This window comes from Lampetra fluviatilis, chromosome 53 (assembly GCF_964198595.1).
Source record: "Lampetra fluviatilis chromosome 53, kcLamFluv1.1, whole genome shotgun sequence".
NCBI classification, from domain to species: Eukaryota; Metazoa; Chordata; class Hyperoartia; order Petromyzontiformes; family Petromyzontidae; genus Lampetra; species Lampetra fluviatilis.
Genome location: NC_136327.1, coordinates 9,411,099 through 9,435,492, shown reverse-complemented (window position 1 = coordinate 9,435,492; position 24,394 = coordinate 9,411,099). Strand labels below are relative to the sequence as shown.

Here is a 24,394-nt window from a genome sequence, read left to right as displayed (position 1 = left end):
TGTAAAGCACCTCGGAAAATGTGCTGTGTAAATATAGATGAGATAAGGTGTGGTGCGGTTTGTGGCGTCATTGTGCGATCAGCACCGTACAGATCCATGACGTCCGTGCGATGGGCGTGGGCCAACGCAGCGGCACCGCTGCCAACGCCGTCGCCGTGCTACAGCAGCACAGCCGCGTGGTGCACTCGGCGTACTTCTCACCGCTCACCGGCAGCCGCCTGCTCACCACCTCCATTGACAACTCCATGCAGTGAGAGATGAGTCTGGACAAGCAAAGACAAAGATCCAACCCCCCACCCGTCTATAGCCTTCAACAGACTGTTGGAGTAAGCGCTGTTAGCGAGCATGTTTGAAGGTTGGCACACAAGGGAGTGAGTGGTCAGGACCACGCCTGGTCACCTTTGTCTCCCTAGTGCTGATGCGCTAGGTACTCATTTAAATAAAGATTCTGATTCTGAATGCTGAGTCGACCTAGAGGAGGCCCAGGACTGGTTAAGTCGAACTCGAGTCGCCGGGTTCGTAGCGCAGCACGCTAAACGCTGCATTACCGCTCCCCACTGATGCACATGCATTCAGCTATCCATCTGCTTGTACCCCAGCTTGAAGGGTCAGAGGTCGTTCTGTTATATCCCCTTCGGCACGCTGGTCTCCAATACATGCACTGCTTTATCTCGTGGCATGACGGTTGTGCCCGTAGCACAACCGGGATACAATTGGGGAAAATAAGAATGTGCTGGACCCCACGAGAGAGACGAATGAACCTTTGTAGAAGATGGCACTCGCCTAGAGGTGCTAGTGCTGATCGAGTCCAATGCACCTCGTCTGTCCCTCTCATCACACAGCTGTGTAATTTGTCACCCCGTATGTTGAAATCATTTCTCGTGAGAACTAAAAAAATTAAGTTTAACACGTAGACTTTCGCGACCAATATCATGCATAATAGAGGTTTTTTTGGGTTACATCACGTAAATATATAAATGTATCAACAAATTTGGCTGTCGCTTGATGAAGCTAGTTGTAATTACTGGCAAAGCGTTGTGCTCAGATTGTAAATGTGGCTTGGCTCTTCAACGCACCGGTATGCTGTACTAGTGACCAATTGGCATATTCTGTTTACGTGATAACCCTTACTAGTTGGCTGTGTCGGGTGGTGGTGGGTTTTAACGACACATTTATATATTTACGCGATGTAACCGAAAAAAACCTCTATTATGGATAAAAAAATAAACTCAAACACTTGAGTCGTATTTTAGTGTTGAACGAGCGACAGAAACCTGCACAGTGCCACTCTCTGATGTGTATCACTGAAGACTGGAGCATGGGCAGAAAGAGGGCTACTCATTGAGAATATCTGCTCCTCAATAGAGGTAGTGACGCGTTAGCCCGGGCGGCATGGTGGTGCCAGCACAGTTGTCGTGCGGCAAGAAGAGCCCGAGTTCAATTCCCTACTCGGGCACGTCTCTGCGTGGAGTTTCTATGTTCTCTGATCTGTTCTGCAGAGTGTGAGGAGTGTTTTGTGAGTGTGTGGAGTTGAGTGAGTGGAGCTTGTATGTTCTCTCCTCCTGTTCTGCATGGGCTTCCTCCAGGTTTTCCAGTTTTCTCTTATAGCTATACAAAATGTAGCCGGTATTGGCCAAACAAACATCCCAATGCTGCAAAAATGATGCTGAAAATTACTTACAAATTTGGGACTATACAGCAGCATCAGCAACAATGCCTCCATTCTGCAAAGACTTGGCAGGATCTTTTTGAAAAAAGGGCCTGAGACCCGGTGAGACTTTCCTGGGTAAATGATCTGAAAACAAATGAAGCCATGATGACGCGTCATGGTGTTACTCAGTGGGAGCTCTGTGCTCTTCTGTTGCCACGTGTGTGCAGTGTGTACGACACCCGCGTTCTGGGCTCGCAGATCACTCGCACCGCCAAGATATGGTGAGTGGGAATTTTGCGCCACGTGCACACCACACGACCACCGCGATGGCCTCTTTGTACCCATGGCCCGTATTCTCTTCTTATGCACGATGGCAGCAGTAATACTTTCAGGAGCTAAATGGCAATGTCGAGGTCTGCTGGCCACGACGAGAGGGCTTCAGGAGAGAGTTTGTGTAGTTTTTCTGTTCTTCCTCCATTGAAAGAGCGCAGACTACAGTGGTTTACTATATATTCCACAGATTTGGGTTGCATGGCTACAATCACACTACTGTGGCTTGTCTTTAATGTCTCTATCTTAGAATCCTTATGTATCTCTATGATACTCTGCATATATTTGGGATCCCGTGAGGACCCACGGCGTTCACGTGTTTAATGAGCCAGTGGCGGCCAATTAGGATGATTGTGTTGTGTACATCTGTCATATAGGTTTGTGGGGAGCTACGAACCCGGCAACCCGAGTTCAACACCAGTGACGATTATCTGAACCGGTTCTGGGCCCCATTTATATCGACTCATCCTAAAATGAGTACCTGGTGCGGTGTGTAAACATCGGCATTGGGGAGACAAATGTGGCCGGGCGTGGTGCTGGCCACCCACCCCTTCGTGTACCGTGCTGGCCTTCATAGGTGCTCGCTAACAGCTCTTTCCCCAACAGTCTTAAGGCTATATGGGGGATCTTTGTCTTTGTGTTGAACTAGAACAGGTTGTCTTGCCTTTAAACATCTGGAAATTCACCATGTTTCTAGCAAGCCTGACGTTGCCGATAAGACACTATACGTTTTAAACCGGTACAGAGTTTTTCTTGCGTTGAACGAAGGTGACCCCATTTTTATCTGACATAAGGAGGGCCGTGTTGGCTGATGGGATATGAAAACAGTACCTTTATTATTTTCTGGAAGGACAGATATGGGATGGAGGCGAAAATGTCTGCTGAATGATTTTGTCGGCATAATTGGCCAAGCTTTCTTCGCTCTGATTACGTGATTAATAATTGCACAATAAAATAATGACAACTTCTGCAGTTCCGTCACGTGGCAAGGCAGTTACACGGGGCATTGACCATCGGCATTAACCCCTCTGCATTCTGCTTTGTGTAAATGACCATGAACACGAGTTCCACACACGCGGCTCCGAACACTCGTAACCTACAAACACTGAGCTCTCAAGGAGCAACGACTCAATAATATCATCATGTGGACAAACATCGTAACATTTACAATGCCTACTGTTAAACATTCACCCGCTGTCGGGTGAGCATGTTGGTGTGACGAGTGCGACAAGCGTGATGGTTGAATACCGCGCACGGTGGTGTCTACGCTGCACGTTGCTGCCTGTGATCCAGTGCTGTTGGGCGGTAGCAGAGAGGTTTGGTAGATCACACACAGAGGTTGTGATACTTCCCTGTTCTGTCTGTATGGGATAGTGTGTTGCCCCCTCACACGCTTGGGTTTTCTCCGGGTGCTCCGGTTTCCTCCCACATGCAAACACTCATTAATTGGCTGATAACACCTTAACATATAGAGAACCGCAGAGCTTGGGCAATTATTGTCATCGTCGGCTCCTGGTCACGTGGCCGTTGCTGCCTTCCGGCTCGTCTGTGGTTCCTTCTCGCGCCACTGAGTCGTCCTCTGTCTACGGGAGTGAGCAAATACTGTGCACATTACAAGTTATTATTGGAGGGGTGATAGCGATGATGAGTGATGAAAATGATTATGGTGATGACGACGATGACAAGGTGTTGTGGCGGTCCTGCCATTGTGCTCAGCCATAATAACCACACGGGCCGATGGCTTGTGCCGATGAGAGCCATGTGGGTGCCGGGTGGTGAGGACATGTGGATGTGCGGCAGCATGGAGTGGCCACGCCACCTCGACGTCTTCTCAGCCACAGGTGAGGAGGCCAACACTTGGTCCCCTACCCCTCATCGCCCCCTATCCCCACGCCGTCCCCTACCCCATGCCGCCCCCTAGCCCTCGTCCCCTAGCCCTCGTCGTCCCCTGGCCCTCGTCGTCCCCCTACCCCCTCGTCGTCCCCCTACCCCCTCGTTGTCCCCGAGGAGAACATGGCAGGTTTCGAGTTTATGTTGTGTAACCAGGTGTAACCTCAAGAGACTAGGACATTGTCTCAATTTGTCAGAGTGACCTGCTAAATGTTGGAGATATGATTAAGCGGGGTTGGACGTGTGCGCTGGGAGTGCGTGTTAGCGAGACAGGCATCGGAGTGGCCTCCATGAGTTCGGCGATCAAGGGGAAGACCAACGATCAGACGATGCGTTACCTTGGAGGTCCGCGTGTCTTCTGCGCGGCAGCTGCAGGATCTAGCAGGGGGTAGAATGCGTTGGCAGTGAGGTGTGGTGGAGACATGGGCAGCTTAGGCCACAATGACCTCTCGATCTTGCGTCGTTAGAAAACTTGTCCCATCGTTAGCGTGAGCCCCCCCAATGTCCGCGTGCGTCGCTTTCTTGTGGGGAAGCATCCTGCCTCTTATACTTGGATTCTTTCGCACGAATGCAGGGCAGAAGCTTCTGGTGGTGGGGAAGGAGGAGATATCGAGCATCTGCACGGTGATCACCTTTCACCCGACGCGACCCGTGCTCGTGGCCTGCAACTCGAGCGGGAAGGTGCACTTGTTTGCTGGCTTGTCCGGATCGCTGTGCCAAGATTCCGCCGCCGGCACCGTGTAAGCTCGGGGACACGGAGCGATTTCCCCAATCAACATCGATTCATACGCCCCTTGTGTCGAGTCACCCCTGGAGAATCTGTTCTTTATGATCGGTACAAATTATAAACGAATGCCGCCTGTAGAGTAATGGGGCAGATGAGACGGTGCGGACGAGATGGAGAGAGTGGGACGGGGCGAACAGGACTGGGTGACCAACACAGGGCGAGCGACATGGAAAAGAATGCATCGAGTCTCACTCGGGGGTGAAGTGTAGTTGCCTCGTGCGCGTATGTTTTTGTTTTCAGCGTGGAGACCATAGGTGTTGTTTTGTTGTATCTTTCCAGGGTTGCTTCCCTAAATCAGTAGTTTACAATCTGGGTGGTACTTTTATCCAAAATCCGAGAGGTCTCCATAACAAATCGCACGGCTGTGCATTTGATTCGTTGAGCTCGGGCTGTTCGACTTAAAAGCGTTGCTCACCCAAGACAAGCTTGCAGTTGCCGCCACGTGGAACATGTGGGCGACTTGTTTCCTTTTTAAGTTCAGCTGCTGCCGGGCGGCGGCGGCTGTGGCAGCTACGCCACGCGTAGCCTGCAACCTAGCACTGCGGTGGCAGCAACGAGAGCTGGTGAATCGCACAAATATTCTGGAACTCCCCTTCCCGTGGAAGTTGAGTAGTTGCTTTACCATGGCTCGCCAGAAGAAGGCGGTACAGCCAAAATGGTGGACTCCACCTGTTCCGTCTGTGTAGGATCGAGTATTTCCCCCTCGCCGTGCGTGGGTTTTCTCTGGGTCCTCCGGTTTTGCCGGCTCACTTCCACGTCTGCTGCCTTAGTGCTCGTCACGTGTGTCCTCCTTGCGCCTCTCTCTGTATGAGAGTGACTCCTGCACAGCGGCGGTGGCAACGTGTGTGTGTTGCTCTTACGCCAGCGGCCACTCGTGAGATTGACGATGTCTGTGCTTAACCGCAGAGTTTCCCCCGTCCGTGTTAATGTCAACATCACGATTTTTCAACGCTCGTTCACCCACGAAAAGCCTCCCCGTATACATCCCGCTGCTTTAAACGACACCGAGCAAGATGTGTCCAGAGGCGCCTTGTGGCAAACATCTTTACAGTTACGTGGCCACTTGCATCAAACACCTCAAGTGCTTGTCCCTTGAACGCGCCTGGAATTAAATCGACCGGGCGAAATTCCCTTTGGTGTTTTATGCAATGTAAGTGTTCGTCAAACGACGTGGTTAATTATATTAATATGCCCAGTGGGCATTGTTTCAAGGGGTATGGATGAAGCCTAAGGTCACAGTATAGTGAGGGCCTTTGTCGCCTTGTGTGTTAGGCAGGCACGTGCCTCTCGACCTGCTCGGCGTGCGCTCGCAAACCACGAGCTGTGCACGTTCCCGAGGGCCTGGGTGCTGCACCCATTCAAGCGCGGTGGTCTTTACATGGATGGAGAGACACTGACACAGTTAACCGCCGCGCTCCACTCACTTCGTGTTCACGGGTGCTGATAAGCTCCTTAACTGCTTTGCCTGGGAAGCATAATAAACGTTGCATTTTTTTTTGGACCCTTCGCGTGTTTTCACTTAAATCTACGATAAGCCGCTTAGCCCATTGCGAAAGCACGTCACCGCGTGTACACCCTGCCAGCCGGCCGGCCGGCCAGTGCCGGTTATCGGATTGGTGCGGTGGTTTTCGTGAAATATTGGCAACACCTTAAAGAGTGGCACGGCCACGCAGGAGCGTGATTGCTTTTACGTGAACTGGAACACGAGCACCTGGGTGTCCAGCTCCTGCACATACGACCAGCCACAGTCTCGCATGACCGTCGGCTCCTTGGGCCCGGCGCATACATCTGTCACGCGCTCACTTCTCCCAGTTGAGTACAAATCCCCTAACATGTATGGAGGTTCCCTTAATGGACTGCTGTGCAGCTTGATTCCTTTTAGCTCGGAATGAATATGGATTTTTACTGAAAGAATCCGATGAGCTCTAAAGCTTTTTTTCACAGATGTCCAGTAGTTTTCACAGATGTCCAGTAGCTCTTGGGCCCTGGCGAGACCACGTGGCACAGAAGGAAGGGAAGACCTGGGGCCAGGGGCCAGGGCCCGGAGCTGACCGACGGGTGGTCGTGGCACCTGCACCGGGCTGAACACTTGGACCCCCGTCCCCTGTTCCCAGGTCATAGGTCCGTGCCGGAGGTCACGCATCCACGGGTACCCTACGATCCTCGGGGTGGGTTGCTGATAAAACCAGAGCAGGAGAGCTAACAAAACAGGGCCTTGGAAATGCACTCGAGGTGGTCGGGTTAGTAGACTGGCCAAGACGAGTAGCTCGTTGCTTAGTTAATTAGGGCTTGGGTCAGAGGGTGGCTAGTAATAGTGGCTAGTTGGCGACTTTGTTAGGAGTTGGGGTCAGAGGGCAAGTACTAGTGAGGAGTTGGCTAGTTAGGGCTACGGTCAGTGGGTGGCTAGTACTCGTGGCTAGTTGGAAAATTGGCTTGGGTCAGAGGGGGCTAGTAGCTACTTGGTTACGGTCAGAGGACGACTTGTAATAGTGGCTAGTTAGGGTTAAGATCAGAAGGGGGCTGGTACTAGTGGCTAATTTTTTAGGGTTAAGGTCAGAGGGCGAGTACAAGTAGCTGGCTGACTAGTTCATTAGTATTAGTGATTGGCTAGTTGGTTCGGGCCAACGGGTGGCTTTTACTCGTGGCTAGTTGATTAGGGTCAGAGGGCGGCTCATATTAGTGACTGGTTGGCTAATTGGTTATGGTTAGTGGGTAGCTAGTACTAGTGGCTAGATGATTCGTGTCAAAGGGCGGCTGGCACTTTTGGCTGGATAGGGTCCGAGGGCGGCTAGTACGAACGTTTCATTGGTTGGGATCAGAGGGCGGCTAGTCCTAGTGGCTAGCTGGTGACTCAGGTAGGGCCAGGGTTTGTATTCGGTTGTGTTGCTCCACCCTCAATCTGTTAAGCCGCCCTCTTCCCCGTGGCACCACGTGTCCCTTGTGCTGCTCACAGCAATCTTGGTGCGATGCAGTCTCAGCAGCTGGGGTTCGAGATTTCAGGTTTATTAAAATAACCGCAGTAAAACACGACCTAACCGCAACCAACACAGTACCTGCTTGCCAGGTGGGCTGTTATTATCCCCCCCCCCCGCCACTCTTAAATACCTGTACAACCATTGCCGCGTATTGAGCGAACGACAGGTCATGTCGAGTCGGTCTGTCACCGTGCGCCACGATGTTGTTGCCCCTCTCTATATTGCACGGACATCGCTGCCACACACAAGTTGCCGCTCGTTCAAGTCGGCTGCAGCTGTGCTGTTCACAGCGCAGAGAAGCGGCCGAGCTACGCGGTTTGAGATCGCGGTGCGGGAAGCGGCACAGGCACCGCGTGCGCGCGCCTGTGCCATGTGCTCGCCACCGCTCCTGGATAGCATTTTATTTGTTGCTACGTTTGACCTTTTACACGTTTGATTTTTGGATGATATATTTAATAAACATATTTAGTATTATCAATGACGTGTTAAAATACTTTACTTAATGTGTCCTCGGTTATCGACAAAATATGCCATCGGCAAATCAAGGTGGTGTTTTAAACGTTTTCAATCATCAAACGTATAAAGTACGCCACTTGCACCTACTGCATTGGCAACTCGCGCACGTGGCTCGTGTTGTGTCCATGTTGGATTCGGGTTGGTTAGCTCGTGCGATCGATTGCTCCGATCTTGCCAGGCGCAGGCCAAGTGCAGCTAAATATCGCATGATATTCCTTGCTTTGTTTGATCATTTATACACATTCGCTTTTCGGAAATGTATTTAACCAGACTCGTATATCCTCAATTATCAACGACAACATATTCAACACGTTATTGAATATGTCGGCAATAGCTGAGGCTTTACCAAATAAGTCTATTAAATATATTGCCAAAAAATTAAGTGTATTTCAATAATCAAACGCAGCAACAAGTATCGTACCATGCTCCCGGCCACGTTTGCAAAGCTCCGCGGCGCTGCCGCCGGATTCAGGAGAATCGCAGGGAGTGGCGGGGGGCACGGAGCGGCCTCTGCACCATAATCCATGCCGTGGCGTGACCGATAATCCACTGCACCAGTGGGGGGGGGGCTGAGAGTTCCCGCGCGTTGCCATGGCACCCGGCTACCCACCCGCCCCACCTCATCTCTCCCTGCCGTGCCACCCTCGCTCCAACGCTTATGTGTAATATCGTGCCCGCCTAATACTTGTCGTTAATTAGAAAGCGAGTCACGGGATGGAAAAATTCGTACGATTAGGACTGATACAGAAACAACAACAAAAAACTGGCTGTGAAAAGGAAGAGTTACAAAGCGAGAACAAAGATCAAATATAAAATAAGTTAAGTCACATCACCGTAACAGCATCGCTGCGTGACTTCGGTCACCACCGAGAGAGAGAGTTCAGGCGAAGGCACGCTGCGTGCAGGGAGAAGCGGCAGCCAGCCGCTGGGGAAACGGGGCCCGGCGGGGCCCCTGGGTGATGAGCGGTGCACAGGGGCAGATGGGCTAAGCGGGGTTGCCCACGCGGGGACCTGTCGATCCGCACATCTCGAGGAAACCAAACGGCACGACGCCTCCTCGCCGCTCTTCCGCGACAAAGGGATCGTGGACGCGCTAGAGCGAGCAGGGCGTTGCTAAGTGCGGCGTGCCGCTTCCCTGCTGGGAGGACTCCTCCATTTGTGGGCGGGCCGGCGGCGCCATTCAACCGCCGTGGGAGTCCGCGAGGCCCGAGCGTCACTGATTTTTGTTTAAACCGGGCGAGAGCTCGAGAGGCCAGGAACCGAGTCTCGTACGCAAGTCACCAACCCCCTCCCTACCGCTCCCTCGGGGGCCTAATCGAGGTGGTCGCACGACTCGTCCACGCTGCCGGCCAGCGAGCGGAAGGTGGCGCCCAGCCGGCGCTGCATGGGGCAGAAGTACTCGACGTGGAACTGCATGAACTCGGGCGTCCGCCTGAGGTCTCTGAGCAGCGCCACGTCCAGCGGCGACTCGAGCAGCACCAGCAGCAGCGGCACGGTGACCAGCACGACGGCGCACGCCGCCAGCACGGCGCGCAGGCCCGCGCGCGCCACTCGGCCGTAGCGGTCGCGGCCGGCCGTCAGCAGTGCCAGGTTGCGGTCCGTGAGCCGCGACACCTCGTCCATCTCCTCCTCCTCGGCCTCCTGCAGGGCGCTCTCATCGAAGTCGGCCTCGCACCAGTCCGCGTCCGGTGCAGGGAACTCCCTCCCCTCCGGCGTCTCCCCGTCCTCCGTCGGCTCCTCCGATTGACTCTCGGTGTCCGGCACGGGGTGGCCCTGACTCGGTGGCTCCTGGGTCCCAGCATGGCCCCGCTTGGCCTCCGCAACTGGCACCTCTACAACCAGCTGCTGCTGCTGCTGCCTGTATGCCTGGCCTTGGTGGCTGTTCTGTTGCAGATTCTGCTGCTGATTTCGCTGCTGCTGCTGCTTTTGCGTGAGATGCTTGTGCTGCAGCTGCACATGGTGCTGCGGGTGACGGTGAGGCTGCTGCTGGTGGTGGTTGTGCGTCCGTGCAACGTTGAGCTCCAGGCAACTGACGGAGATGCGATCGGCGGCGTCACCGTTGCGCTGGCGCGGCACTGGCGTTGAGTGGCTGTCCTCGTCTGGGAAGCCCAGGTCTGAGCCACAACGGGAGGAGGGCAGGGTGCGGGCGAGTGGTGGCGCAACGGTTAGCACTGCGCTGCACTGCAACCTTAACTTTTTAAACCTATTTTTTTCATTTTACCAGATAAGGCCCACTGAGCGTGTAGCTCTTTTTCAGAAGCAACCTGGCCACAAATGACAGCTCAACGAAGTGGCTTATCACGTGGAAATTTATAGCAGTAGCCAAATTCTCTTAAATGAATGTTTCTAAATGTGGAGGGAACATTTTTTTTCTGAAGGACCAGGAGAAAAATCGATCCGACCACGGGGAGAACATGAAAACTCCAAATATACAAACCGACCAAATAGCCAAATTCGATTACCACTCACGGCCGACACCAGTGACAATCATGTGAACCAGTCCTGGGCCTCTCATAGGTCGACTCGGCCTCAAATAGTGTGATGTATAAACATCGCCGCTCAGCAGATAGGCGGCCGAGACTGGTGCTGGCCACCCACCCCCTCGTGTGCCGTGCCGGGCTTCATAGGTGCTCGCTAACAGCACTTTCCCAAACAATCTGTAAAGGCTACACGCACAGCGGTTGGGAGGGGGGTGGGGGGTGTTGGTGTATGGCTGCACATGCCCACGTGTCGGTCTCCTGTGGCCGTGTGTCGGTGCGGTGCCACCGGTGCCCACCGTGCAGGAGGTAGCTCTCGGTGGCCGAGTAGAGTGGCGCCACGGCGTCGCGCGAGATCGTCGGGCAGCTCATGGTCTCCACCATGCGTGACCTGCGGCCGGGGGTCAGGGGGGGTCGGAAACGGCATCGGTAGGGCGGAAATCATAAGCCATGGCCGTCAACGGCCCACGACCAGAACCACTCCGAGGCCCGTAATTTTAGTCACGGCTCGGTCTAAGGTTCGGCTGAGCTGGCTCAAAAGCCATGCGCTTGAATTGAGCCAGCGCTGAGCTGTGGTGCCAGCCACAGCCAGATTTCCGAACTGAGGTTGAGTGTTAAGAGGTTCTTTCGGTACCGAAAGAACCAAAGAGTAATATTCATAATAAAGGTATGTTTTGGGTTAGTTCGCCTGAATATGAATGTGTCGTTAAACCCACCACCACCTGACACGCCCAATCAGTGAGGTTTGGCGTGTAAACAAAACCTGCCAATTAGTTACTACTTCAGCCCACCTGTGTTGGACAATAAACCCACAACATTTACAATGAGTACGACCTTTCGCTGGTAGTTATATCCAGCATCATTGGGCGATCTAACCCAACACAAACTTTTACTATGAATAACATTGGTCGTGAAAGGCGACACGTCAAACTGCACCTGATCTCTTTCCATCTCGCAAGCTAAGCGAGACTAAGATTGGGTTAACCCGGGGATTGTCCATCGGTGTCTTCACTTGGCGACCACTGCTCTTGTTCCCCGGTTGCATGAAGGACTATAAGATCCACCTCAGCAGCTTACAGCGAGCGGCTACACAAACGTCGAGAAGTTGCGAGTTTCAATCCTGGTTGGGAGCTGGTTAATGTGGCCCATCCTCGTCCCTCTGGGGTGGATAAAATGAGTAACCGCTTCGTGGGGGAAATCAACATGGACAATACTCGCCCCCACCATAGGAATGTGGAATTGTGACCACTGGCTCTGCAGGGCTGTAGAGGGGAGGGGGAGCAGGAGGTCACTCTGCCTCGCACTCGGGGACATCCAGCGAGCGAGAACGCAACAAGGTGCCCCCCCCCCCCTCGTACGGCAGCGTCAGTTCGCATAAACGGTTCTAAATGTCGCGTTGCCAAACACGAGACGATGATGACAATGGCCGTGAACAAGTCGCAGGAACGAGTGGAATGTGGGGAAGATGATCGCACCCAAAGCCCCGTGGGCGCCGGGAGGGTGAGGCCCGGCCACGGTGGTGGTGCAGCAGCAGCGGCGTCGCCACTCAAAAGCAGTTAAACCAGAAACCGGGGAGGAGGGGCAGCCCCCTCCCGCCTGCCCCCCTGCTCGCCTGCCCAGTCGCCCGTTGGCCACCTGCTCGGCGATCCACCTTGACCCCCCCCCCCCCCCGGCTCGCCCAGCTGCTTACCTGGCGTCACCTGGCGTCACTCAACAACTGCTCCACGCCGGTGACACCACAATAATCGCAAAAATGGGTCTTAAATAACAATCAACAATGGGTCTTAAAGAGCCACACCCGTGGTGGCGTGCCGGGTTTCGGCTTGCCGTGCGACGGCGGCGGCGATCGGTCTTCCCGATCGCGTTTCGATGGTGGGGTGGGCATCAACGTTGTCACCACACGGAGAAATTTTCCATTCGGAACTCTCGCAGCGAGCAGTGTACCACCCCGTGCGACGGTGCAGATGCATGCACGTTAGCGCGCTGCGCACGACGATCCATCTTTGCCGCACGAGTTCACTCCCTGCCAGCGATCCTCACATACTCCACCAGTAGCTGCCGAGTGGTGTCTGAACCTGTCCTGGGCATGCCTTTTAGGATAAATAATAATACTTATTATAATTTATTTATCCAGCAGAGCCACACAGTCATATGGCTCTCTTCAGGAGGGTCCGGCCAGGAAGAACCATGGGCAAGTAGGAAGGCAGCAGCCACGGTGCGAGCCGGCGCTACCAACAACTGCCCAAACTGTGCGGGCCTCGACACATGAAGGTGTTCTTAGCCAATGAATGAATGAGTTGTGTTTATTATACAAGTGGGACTAAACCGAAGCACCCAAAGGATAGCCATACATGCAAGGGGCCAACGCTCTATCACTGTACAGATGGAAACAGATGGCAATTAGTCCACTTACTGTTCTGCTTTCTGGCGACCCGACCCAGGTTACGGCTCCTCATCGACGCCTATGGGGAGTTTCACACCATCCGCGTGTGATCCACCAACCCTCGCTGCAGCCTCCACAGCGTGGGATCGCAGGCTGCCACGTGCGTAGCCACCATTGCATCGATCGCTTGGGGTTGGGGCATCCGTGACCCCTCGTACATAACCCCTGGCGTGCCACCGCTCAGAGCCGTGATCGCCGTCTGATGTGCCTGGACACCACCGGCGCTGGGTAATAGTCGACTGCTGTCTGAGCTTCACCACCCCCTGCCCCCTCCGTGTAGTTCCCTTCACAGGTGATCGCTTTTGACACTTGCCCCCAACTGTCGGTATGCCGAATGGAGGGTCATGGTGATGGTGGGGGACACGCGCGTGGTTGGGTTGTGTTGTGAGGTGGCGGTGGTCACCGATTCACGATGGGCGGGTGGCGCTGGATCCGGTTGCTCGCCTCCAGGACCTCCTTGGCAACGCGGCCACTGTGGAGAAGAACAAGGCACCGGAGTGAAACCGGCATAGCCGGGCAGCCTGGGCTAAATGTCTGGGTTAATCAGCCCGGTGTTAATCAGGGTTAAATATCTGGTGTTAAATAGGGTTAAATATCTGGTGTTAAACAGCCCAAGGTTAAACAGCCAGGTGTTAAACGGATCATTATCTGCTTTCAACATGCGAAGTTAAACAGCTGAAACTGGATCTGTAAATTGCTGGGTGATCTCATCTGCCCTGCGCCCCAAGGTCCGAGCGCAGCGAGCGATTCCATCTCCGTGACGTCCGATCTCCATCTCACTGCGTGATCCTCCCTCGTGCTGACATTTTAGGGACACATTCCTGAACTGCCCAAGCGGCGATGCAACCAAGACTGAAGGAACAAAGCAGAACTGAAATCGACACCGTTGACAGTTTGTGAGATCAAAAGTCCCACAGTCCGTTCAGTACTGGGAACCACCAATTCGGCAGGAGGACGTTGAACCTCGCATTGGCGATCAATCGGGTGTTGCTGTAGCCACGAGACCGATGATGCTACGAGAGCGATGGGTTCACTAGACGACGAGGTGGTGGATGTCACCTGAAGCGGTGCTTGCTTCGCCGGAACAGCAGGTTACTGCTGGAGACGGCGCGGATCTGGCTCGAGCGCTCCAGCCTTCACGCACGCACACAGCGTGCAGCTCTCACGGTTACCCGCAACACACAGGGGAACCCTCCCCCCACCCCGCTACAGCCCTAACAGAATAGGGGCAAGTGCTTTTAGTGAGCACCTTTGAAGGCAGGCACGGCACGCGAGGGGGTGGGTGGCCAGCACTACGCGCGGCCGCCTTTGTCTCCCCAGAGGTGATGTTTACACACCGCACCAGAACCGGTTCAAATAATCGTCACCGGTGTTGGCTGTGAGCGGGAACTGACCTCGGGTTTCCGGGTTTGTAGCGGAGCATCCTAACCACTACACTACCGCTCCCCACATACTGCACAGTTACACACAGTTGTACATACACACAACACACGCACAGGTTATCTCAGTGACACGCACACAAGTTTAGACAGACGGCACGCATTCATGAGCTTGCGTACTGAACCACACACGCAAACACACACACACTGGCATTCATACAGAGGCAGGTATAACACACACCCACAAACACTACACACAGCGCCGCACGCACACACAATCGCATTGCCCTCAACGCGCCCCCATTGCATTCTCCAATCTATCCGTGCGGAGCTTTTAAGCCGTTTCCTCCGAGTCCTCCGGGTTTCCTCCCATGCGAAGCCGACCATTCACTGAAAATTGGCCCAACGTCCCCAATTGCAGGACCCTCCGGAGGCGAGAGCCTTGAGACTCGGTGAGGCTTTCCCTGGGCAAACAAAGACCGTGAGTGTGAGTATTACACACACACAGAAACATGCGGCACACAAGCAGTAGGCACGCACACACGCAAACACAAGCAAGCATACACAAGCAGCAGGTACGCACTGGTCTGGCACACAAAGACCCCCCAGTGTGGCCTCTAGCAGACTCGTGCTGTTCAGCGAGTAGCACCTATGAAGGCCAGCAAAAGTTTAGCGGGGTCGGCCAGCACCACACCCGGCCACCTTTGTTTCCCCAGTGGCGATGTTTACACGTGGCACCAGGTACTCATTTGAGGCTGAGTCGACCTAGGGTGAGGGAGGCCCAACCGGTTCAGATAATCGCTGAGAATATTGCTCATGAGTGGGAATCAAACTCGGGTCTCTGGTGGGTTTACAACCGAGTGCGGCGCTAGCTGCTGTCCCACTGCTCCCTACTATTCTGGCTCACGCACGGACGCAAGCACACGAGCGAGCACAGACACCATGATCGCTGCTTGCGCTGCTGATCCGCTCAATGAGGCCATTGTCCGCGTGCCAGATGGGGGCAGCCTCCAGTAAATAGCAACAGCAGCGATCACGGCCCCCTCCTGCTCGCCGTGTACGCCACACGTGTATGTGCGCACGCCGCACGTGTGTGTGTGTGCCACACGTGTGTGTGCGCCACAAGTGTGTGTGTGTGCGCCACACGTGTGTGTGCCACACGTGTGTGTGTGTGCACCGCACGTGTGTGTGTGTGCGCGCCGCACGTGTGTGCGCACCGCACGTGTGCGTTGTGTGTCTGTGGTCACATGGGCCGTAGTGGCGAAGCTATAGGGGTGCTTTGGGGACCTGCACCCCCACAACGCCCCCCTCTGTGTACCCTGCACCTCAATCCCTAACAACAATGACCACAACATTGTCCGCTAGTTATTTGGACCAGATGGCGGGACAATGGCAGCAGGGCAGGTCGCTGCGGTTTACTGCACAGCAGCAGACTGGGATCTGGCAGAGGAGGGCAGAAAGCCGTCGGTGCCATCCGCCATCGCCACAGCTCACCGCTGCCGCTACCTTCTGCCAGACCTCGCAACGGCTTGCTCCATCAAAGCCCGCGACCGCCACGGTCTCCCCATAGCTGGAGCCACCATCCCACTGAGCGAGAATAAAGATCAACCATAAGCCCGCCCACTCGCCCGCTCGAGGTCAACGTCCCTTCTCGCGAGAGTTGCCGAGCACCGGCCCGGAGGCTCACGCGGGACCCGCCCGCGTGCCGGCCCTGGCTTGCGCACGTGCAAGTGGAGGCCTCTCACTGGTAGAAGGCCTGGCTGTCCACGGAGCTCCTCCAAACGTGCTTGCAGGCCGTCGGCGACGCCGCGTGGAACGGCAGCGTGAACCTCTTCTGCCGGATGGGGGAGCGAGGCAGACACAAAGGACATCCCCCGTGTAGGCTTCATCAGACCGTTGGGGTGAGTGGTGTTAGCGAGTAGCGCCTATGAAGGCCGAAAAGGCACACGAGGGGGGCGAGTGGCTAGCACCACGCACCAGGTACTCATTTGAGGCCGAGTCGATCGAGGGGAGGCCCAGTACCGGTTTATATAATGGTCACTGGTGTTGGCCGTGAGCTGGGGTCGTAGCGCAGTGCGCTAACCACTGCGCCACCACTCCCCACAATTACAATAACAGGTTCACACGCAATGTGACCGGGTGCTGTGCATGGGGTCGACGTTGGGTTGAAGCTGCTGTGGGTTTGATGACGGGTTACAGCTCGCAGCCGAGCTTTGAATCGACTACTGTTCAGCAACTCGTCGTATGCCCAGCGTAACCATATTTGGTCATGACGCACACCGACTTCACACCACCGTAATCTATCCCTGCGTATGCTGGGTATCTCGCTGCTGCCGTACCGCAACGCCGGAGGCTCCGGTGGAGGCGCGAGCGCCGCTCACCTCCTTCTCAACGCAGTGCACGTGGAACGTCTTCCCTTCAAACTTCAGCTTTCGAATCTCCGACCTGGAAGGGGGAGACAGCGGGGGAGGGGGAGACGGCGAGGGGGGGCGACGATGGGGGGGGGGGGGGAGGCATTAATTGAGCGGCTGCGAGGTGTCTGGGAGCTTCCGTCACGGAGCGGCAGCTCCATCGCACCGCCACCACCGCCGCCCGGGAGCTGCCGTGGTCGGGGCGGGAAGCGGACCCCTGTGGGTAGCTGACCGCGCGCTGCCGATAGGACGCGGAGATTTACTCAGCTCTGCGTCTCGCGACGATCCCGCACGATGGTGCGCGAGGGTCTCCACGAGGTGTCGCTTGGCACACGCACGCAGCAACAACCAAGTGACGGTGACGTCACCACGGTGCTTGTGTCAGGCGAGGTGCACTTTGATGCCACGGGAAGTGTCGAAGGTTCACTGGTGGCAGGTGGTGGCGGTGGTGGCGATGGTGGTGATGGTGGCAGATAGAGGGGGATAAACGTGCATGATACAGGCTGGAGAAGAGATGGACAGATGTGGTATGGGAGGACGTGGAGCTGAGTGGACTTGCCGATGACTGGTACCAGCGGAGTCAAGATCGGCCTCTGAAGGATACTCGTGAGGGATGCTACTGGGCAGTTGGAGGCAGTCGCCTTCCAACAACAACAGAGGGCAGAGGAGCGACGCTCACAACAACGAGCGGAGCGCCGGGCGGATAAAATGGAGCAAGTTGGCACAGGAGGGGGCACAGCTGGTGCATTTGCAGTTGTCTCAGTCAGTCAAACCATGGCACCTGCTGTGACCTGCCAGCAAGGGTTTGACATTTCACGTGGTCTCAATGTGCACCTGGGCTGGCACGGACGCCGTAGTTATGTCATTGTCACTTAGTGGGGAATGGCGGGGTATTGGCAGCGGCGGTGGCGGCAGTGGTGGTGGTGGCGGCGGTGAGGAGGAGGAGCGTGTGAAGCTGGTCAGGAGGTGATGAGGGGCTGGTGAGGAGGTGGTGAGGGGCTGGTGAGGAGGAGCGGGTGTGCGGACCAGGGCAGGAAGATGACGCGCTTGCCGTCCTGGAGGACGCTGAGGCCGGGCGGCGTGAAGCCCAGCAGCACCGGCATCCCCGTCACGTCCTGCCGGTGAGGAGCAGTGGTGAGGACAAGCGGTGAGCACGAGCGGTAAGCGAACGGCCAGCAGAGGTGAGAACAGGTGAGCATGCAGGCACGAGTTGTCAGGCACGTGTGGGCGTGTGTGCGAGAGTGGGGTGGGGGTGATCGTGTGGGGGTAAGAGAGAGGCGAATGCGAGTGGGTAGTGGGTGAGGAGCGGGTGAAGGGGTGGGTGAGGATGTGTGTGGGAGAGAGGCAAGTGCAAGGATGTGTGGGTGAGGAATGCGTGGGTGAGGAGTGAGTGCAGGGGTGGGTGAGGAGCGAGTGCGTGGGTGAGGATATGTGCGGGAGAGAGGCGAGCGCGTGGGGCAAAGTTCAAAGTGCGCGGCGTGTAGGAGCGAGGAGGCTCGGTGGGTGAGGTCGGAGGGGAGCCTCGTGTGTGCGCGTGCTGCGAGAGAGAGAGAAGACGAAGGGAAGTCGAGCGCAGTGCGGGTGACACGGCCGCGTGGAAAGCGTGGCCCTGGCTCACAGCTGGCCAAACGCAGAAACCACCCACCATCGTCTCCCTGCACAACCTCCTCCCTCACACCACGGAAAGGGGCTCCTAGTAATCGGGGCTCACAGCAGCCGGCAGGCCGGACCCCGGTGACATGGGTGGGTGGGTTTTGGTGGGTGGGCGAGGGACATGCATTGGCCGTGCACGGGACAAGGGTTAAACCTGGACTCGGGAACCCTTCGTCCTCACCGGGGAACGAACAGGACTTTCGAACGTCCTCTGGTGGGCAAGCACAAAGACAAAGATCCCCCGTGTAGCACATAACATCATTTTGGGGCAAGTGCTTTCGTGAGCGCCTACGAAGACTGGCAGGGCACACGAGATGTGTGGCCAGCACCACGCCCGGCCGCCTTTGTCTCCCTCGTGGCGATGTTGATACACCATGCCGGGTACTCATTTTGAGCCTGAGTCGACCTAGGCGAGGCCCAGGACCGGTTCAGATAATCATAACTGGCGTTGACCATGAGCAGGAATCGAACTCGGGTTACCGGGTTCATGGTGTAGCATGCTAACCACTGCACCACCACTTCTCACAAGCACACGCATGCACGCATGCTCACGTACACTCGCTCACACGTACGCTCACACACACGCCCGCTCACACGCACACTCACACACACACGCACGCTCACTTGTGTCACTGCACGGCGCCTTGTGCACAGTGATTGAGTACCCGAATGAGAGAGCATGGAGAAATTTGCTGTTGCTGTGTCCAGGTCATGGGAAATATCCCCTGCCCACCCTCTAGTACCCGATTAGTGCAGCTAATATGATTATTACCGTGACAAATAGGTTTGATGTGTCCCCCTATGTGTCCCCTCGGCCAGAGTTAACCCAGGCCGGACTTGAAGCAGACATAATTAGCATCAAGTCTGTGCAGAGAAAGGCAACCCCTGGGAAGGTGAGTGGTGAGCGGTGAGCGGTGAGCGGGCACTGCAAGGGCCTCACCCGGCAGGGCTGCGGGTTGAACCCGTACGTCTCCAGCTCCTGCACCTTCTGCAGGAAGTTCTCCTCGGCCTGCGCCGGTGTCTGTCCGCTGGGGACACAGACAGAGAGAGAGACGCAGAGACACACAGAGACAAAGAGACACACAGACACACAGAGACAAAGAGACAGAGTCACGGCAGGGGCTGTCTCTCCGTGACCGACACACACACACACACGTGTGACTGTGTGTGTCTGTGTGTGTGTGTCAGTGTGAGTGGGGAGCGGTAGTGTAGCAGTTAGCGCGCTGCGCTATGGACCTGGCGACCCGGGTTCGATTCCCGCTCACGGCCAACACCAGTGATGATTATCTAAACCGGTCCCAGGCCTCCCCTAGGTCGACTCAGCATGAAATGAGTACCTGGTGCGGTGTGTAAACATCACCACTGGGGAGACAAAGACGGTCGGGCGTGGTGCTGGCCACCCACCCCCTCGTGTACCATTCCGGCCTTCATAGGTGCTCGCTAACAGCACTTGCCCCTACAGTCTGTTAAGGCTATATGGGGGATGTCAGTTTAAAACGGAGGAAGCTTACGCGACCAATATCATCCATAATACAGGTTTTTTGGGGGGGGGGTTAGATTGCGTAAATATATAAATGTGTCGTTAAAACCCGACAGCCAACTAGTAAAGGTTGTTACGTAAACAGAATATGCCAATTCGTCACTAGTACAGCACACCGGTGTGTTGGAGAGCCAAGCCACAACATTTACAATCTGAGTACGACGTTTCGCCAGTAATTACAACGAGCTTCATCAGGCGACAGCCAGATTTGTGGATAAGTCCACCTGTTTCGTTCCTTATATAGAGGCGCAGATGTGCTGACCACCATTCTGCGATCTTGCGAAATGTGGGGGGGGGGGGGTTACTAAGGCAACGTGCATTATGCATTATGCGAGCCCTTTGAACTTGTCCTTTCTGTGTATTGTGTCTGAGAAGTGAAATTCAACATGTTAAAGAAGCGCTGCAAATGAACGGTTAAAATTTATGCACAAATCAACAGGGCATTCATTGAATGCCAAAACCAAATCGAATAACACGAGCATTGAAACTGCCCAAGTTATTATAACGATCAAAATACCGTACATTCGGGGAGTAACTGATAAACTAGCCAGATGTTTGTAAAAACAAAACATCCGAGTCAGATTTAGCACGGTACATAAGATACAAAAATTCATATCTGGTACAAAGATGTATTACCGAAGCGATCAACAGAAGGTGTGTACAGGATTAACTGCACGTGTGGTAAATGCTATGTTGGGCAAACAGGACGAATGATCAGCACGAGACTAAAAGAACATCAGAGAATTTTTTCTTATCTCAAATACAAATGTCAGCAGTAGCAGAACACGGGTGCCAACAAGGACACTCAATTGATTTTTATAATGTTGAAGTTATGTGCAAAACTAGCTACTACTGGCCAAGAATAATTAGAGAATCTATCGAAATTGAAAAAAATAACTTTAACTGTTAGGAAAGCTACAGCCTTAGTGCTGCGTGGAGCGAATAATCAAATAATACATTATTGAAATGCATGCCTACAAAGGGCAGCATACTTCAATCGGGATTACCGTTGGTATGGCTATTTTAATACACATGTATTGAGTTCAACTGAGTCGCAAACGTACTCTTTGGAGGCAACACATTTATTAACACCAACACACGGGGTAACTGCCCCTTAACAGAATAACAACCTGTGGTGGTGACCACCATGCTAAATACACTAATCACACCGTAAAAAGCTACAACAGACCGGACCACAGCTTGGGTCCAGGTCCACGTGTTGGAGACTCTACAGGACGTAGGACGTAGACGAAGGTTTCTTCAGGGTGAACAACAACACCGGTCCCTCTGGGGGACCCGGCTTGTATCCTCTGTGGCGTGGCCGGCTCCGCCCTTGGCCACGACCACCTTCCAGAATCCTCGAGCAGGATCTCGACCCTGACCACGTGACCACCCCTAGTCCCCACTTGGGGCCCCTGTGTAGACTTAACTGGTCACGTGTCCTCTGGGGTCAACCAGAGTGCCACGGCCCTTAGTAACCCCATTTCCATGGCCGGCACTCCCACACCCTATCCTGTAGGGGCCGGCACTGCACGCCAAGCGTGGTGCCATCCAGCGCTATCGATCAGCGCTCACCGAGCCCCTCTAGGGCCGGTACTGCACCCACATCCTAGTGGTGTCCGCGATGTCAATACACCGCACGCCGTGCCTCTCTAGGGCCGGCATTACACAGTGACATTCCGCGATGTCACTACACACACAAATAGACAGGAAGGACAAGTTCAAAGGGCTCGCATAATGCATAATGTACATAGCCTCAGTAATTCCCCCCCCCCCATGTGGCGCAAGAGCGCAGAAGCGTGATCACCACATGATCACCACATCTACGCCTCTATATAAGGAACTTCTCCACAAATCTGGCTGTCGCCTGATGAAGCTAGGTGTAATTACTGGCAAAATAGCGTACTCAGATTGTAAATGTTGTGGCTTGGCCCTCCAACACACAACCGGTGTGCTGTACTAGTGACAAATTGGCACGTTCTGTTTACGTGACAACCCTTACTAATTGGCTGTGTCGGGTGGTGGCCGGTTTTAATGACACATTTATATACTTACGTGATCTAACCCAAGAAACCTCTATTATATGAGGGATATTCTTTGGTTCTTTCGGTAAAATCATGTAGGTAGAAAATAAAAAAAATAAAAAATAATATATCACGACGTTTCGATCGCAACACAAGCGGTCGTCCTCAGGCGGAAAAAAATATAATCCAGCAGTGGAACTGCTGAACCAGCGAGAGAGCTGTTACAACAAGAGGTTATATATGTGGCGATGGGCAAGCAAGCGGGGTCTGAGCTGGAAAGGAATTCCATCCACGGACGCAAGCACGTCAGTTGTGTTAATGGGGGAGATTAGGGAGAGAGAGATTAGGGAGGGAGATTAGCATGAATGAGCTTCCGTCGCTGCATAAGAGTATCATCCCTGCATATGCGCACAACAGCAGTGTTAATAAGAGATTAGCACCATGAGAGTGCAATCAAAAGGACCTGTGAGCATGAGAGTGAAATCCAAAGGGCATGTGAGCATGAGAGGTGCAATCCAAAGGACATGTGAGAGATCTAAGAGAGGCACAGAGAAAGAGAGACAGAGAGTCGGAAATAACAGCTGACATAAGCATGTAGCATGGAAACATCACAGTCAGTTAAGACTTTACCTGGCTAATAACGTCCTTCCAATGATTGCTCAGTTTGTACCCATCTTCTCGGTTGAAGTTGTGTCTGTGTTTATATATCTGGATGGCTTCATGAACAAATCTCTGAAGGTAGCCGGTGGGTTTGTAGAGTACCTTCGTCTTGGAAAAATAAATTTTGTGTGAGCCCACAGCGTTAAAACTATGATCAGCAATGGCAGAGGTATTGGTCCTACCGTGTTTCAGATCTGCCTTGTGTTCACGAACGCGGTTAGAGACGTCGTTTCGTTTCCCCAATGTAACTGCTGCCACAACCACAAACTGAGTTATTGCAAGGCATGACTCAGATCAGCTCAATAACAATGGTAGGAGGCTGCTAGACATCTGTGCAGCGCATGGGTTTGTAATCACCAACACGCTATTCCGGCATTAGCATATCCACACAACATCATGGGTGCACGCTGGGTCAAAGCAAGAACATCTGCTGGACTATATATGTAATGGAACAGCGAACGTGGGTCCATGTCCTTAACATAAGGACCTATCGTGGAGCTGATCTGCCCACTGACCATCCAATGGCTGGCGTGTCATTGGTAAGTTGCGCCTATGATATGTCCACTGTGGCCGAGGGCATCGATCTAGGACCCCACTCAAACCCACAGTTGCCTGGTCTCCGCTTGAGAATTTCATCATCGTAAGCAGCTGGGGTTGGCATTGTCCTCCCTTCTTCCAGATACCAAGGGAAAGTGGGTGAGGTTCAGGACTGTGGCTCGTCCAGCTGCTAATATGGCTGCATTTGGGAAGCAGTCCAGACCTCCCCAGAGACCCTGGCGAACGTAAGTGGTGTTGCGGCTCGCGGAGAGAAAGCGGTAGGCCCACTCCCATCGTCTACAGCATCCCTCGTCCGAGAATGAGGCTTACAGCCTTCGCTCAGAGATTCGGACATCTGTGTGGCGCTGCATGGATGGGTGGTGATCATGGGTTGCTGAGGAGATGTAAACTACCTCAGTAGAACAGGGTCACACATCACACTTTAACTCCATCAAAAAAGTGATTTGCCACACAATACCTATTAATATTCTGAAGGGCAAAAATGGTGATCCGATCTCCATCCCCCAAAGAGAAGGTTCTCAGGTTTGCTGATCATTTCTGTGAGGCCCTGGGAAAGATGAAATCCCTCATCGTATATAACAACATGGGGCAAGGTGGGGTTGACCCTGCAGGGGCTGCTTTTTGTTGATGATTCGAGAAAGTAGCCACTCTCTGTGAGTGGTTGGCCAATGTGACATCTGTTGAGGAAGTGTGAAGGGCAATCCGGAGCTGGAGACCAGGCAGAGCGCTGGGTAGAGATCACCTCTCAAGCGAACTGCTGAGGGGGGGTGACATTTGGGTGGAAACGCTATGTGACATCATTAAAACAGTTCGGTACCATCAGTGTTCAGATTTGCTTCTGTGGGGGAGGAAGGATGCTACTGGGCAGTTGGAGGCAGTCGCTTTCCAACAACAACAGAGGGTAGAGGAGCGACGCTCACAACAACGAGCGGAATGTCGGGTGGCTAAAACACAGCAAGTTGGCAAAGTAGGGGGCACAGGTGGTGCACCGGCCACTCATCTCAGTCAGTCAATCCATGGCACCTGGGTCTATCCCGTGACCTCCTGTCAAGCGTGCGTTCGACACTTCATGTGGCCTTAGAGTGCACATAGCCTGGCAC

At 54.1% G+C, this 24,394-nt stretch overlaps 2 protein-coding genes across 2 annotated transcripts in view; one reads left to right on the top strand and one right to left on the bottom strand.

Annotated features, from left to right (window-relative positions):
- WDR76 (WD repeat domain 76) overlaps positions 1-6,480 on the top strand; it is a 29,173-nt gene extending 22,693 nt beyond the window's left edge. Inside the window, exons 13-16 of the mRNA XM_078879373.1 lie at positions 83-250; positions 1,879-1,932; positions 3,698-3,822; positions 4,446-6,480. Of these exons, the coding sequence (XP_078735499.1) occupies positions 83-250; positions 1,879-1,932; positions 3,698-3,822; positions 4,446-4,615 (517 nt within the window). The 3' untranslated portion in view covers positions 4,616-6,480. The remainder of the gene's footprint in view (positions 1-82; positions 251-1,878; positions 1,933-3,697; positions 3,823-4,445) is intronic.
- Positions 6,481-7,700: 1,220 nt separating this feature from the next.
- LOC144949372 (FERM domain-containing protein 5-like) overlaps positions 7,701-24,394 on the bottom strand; it is a 62,890-nt gene continuing 46,196 nt past the window's right edge. Inside the window, exons 7-14 of the mRNA XM_078879374.1 lie at positions 19,453-19,540; positions 17,886-17,974; positions 16,830-16,893; positions 16,194-16,282; positions 14,129-14,203; positions 13,473-13,541; positions 10,926-11,017; positions 7,701-10,263 (exon numbers count right to left, since the gene is read on the bottom strand). Of these exons, the coding sequence (XP_078735500.1) occupies positions 9,461-10,263; positions 10,926-11,017; positions 13,473-13,541; positions 14,129-14,203; positions 16,194-16,282; positions 16,830-16,893; positions 17,886-17,974; positions 19,453-19,540 (1,369 nt within the window). The 3' untranslated portion in view covers positions 7,701-9,460. The remainder of the gene's footprint in view (positions 10,264-10,925; positions 11,018-13,472; positions 13,542-14,128; positions 14,204-16,193; positions 16,283-16,829; positions 16,894-17,885; positions 17,975-19,452; positions 19,541-24,394) is intronic.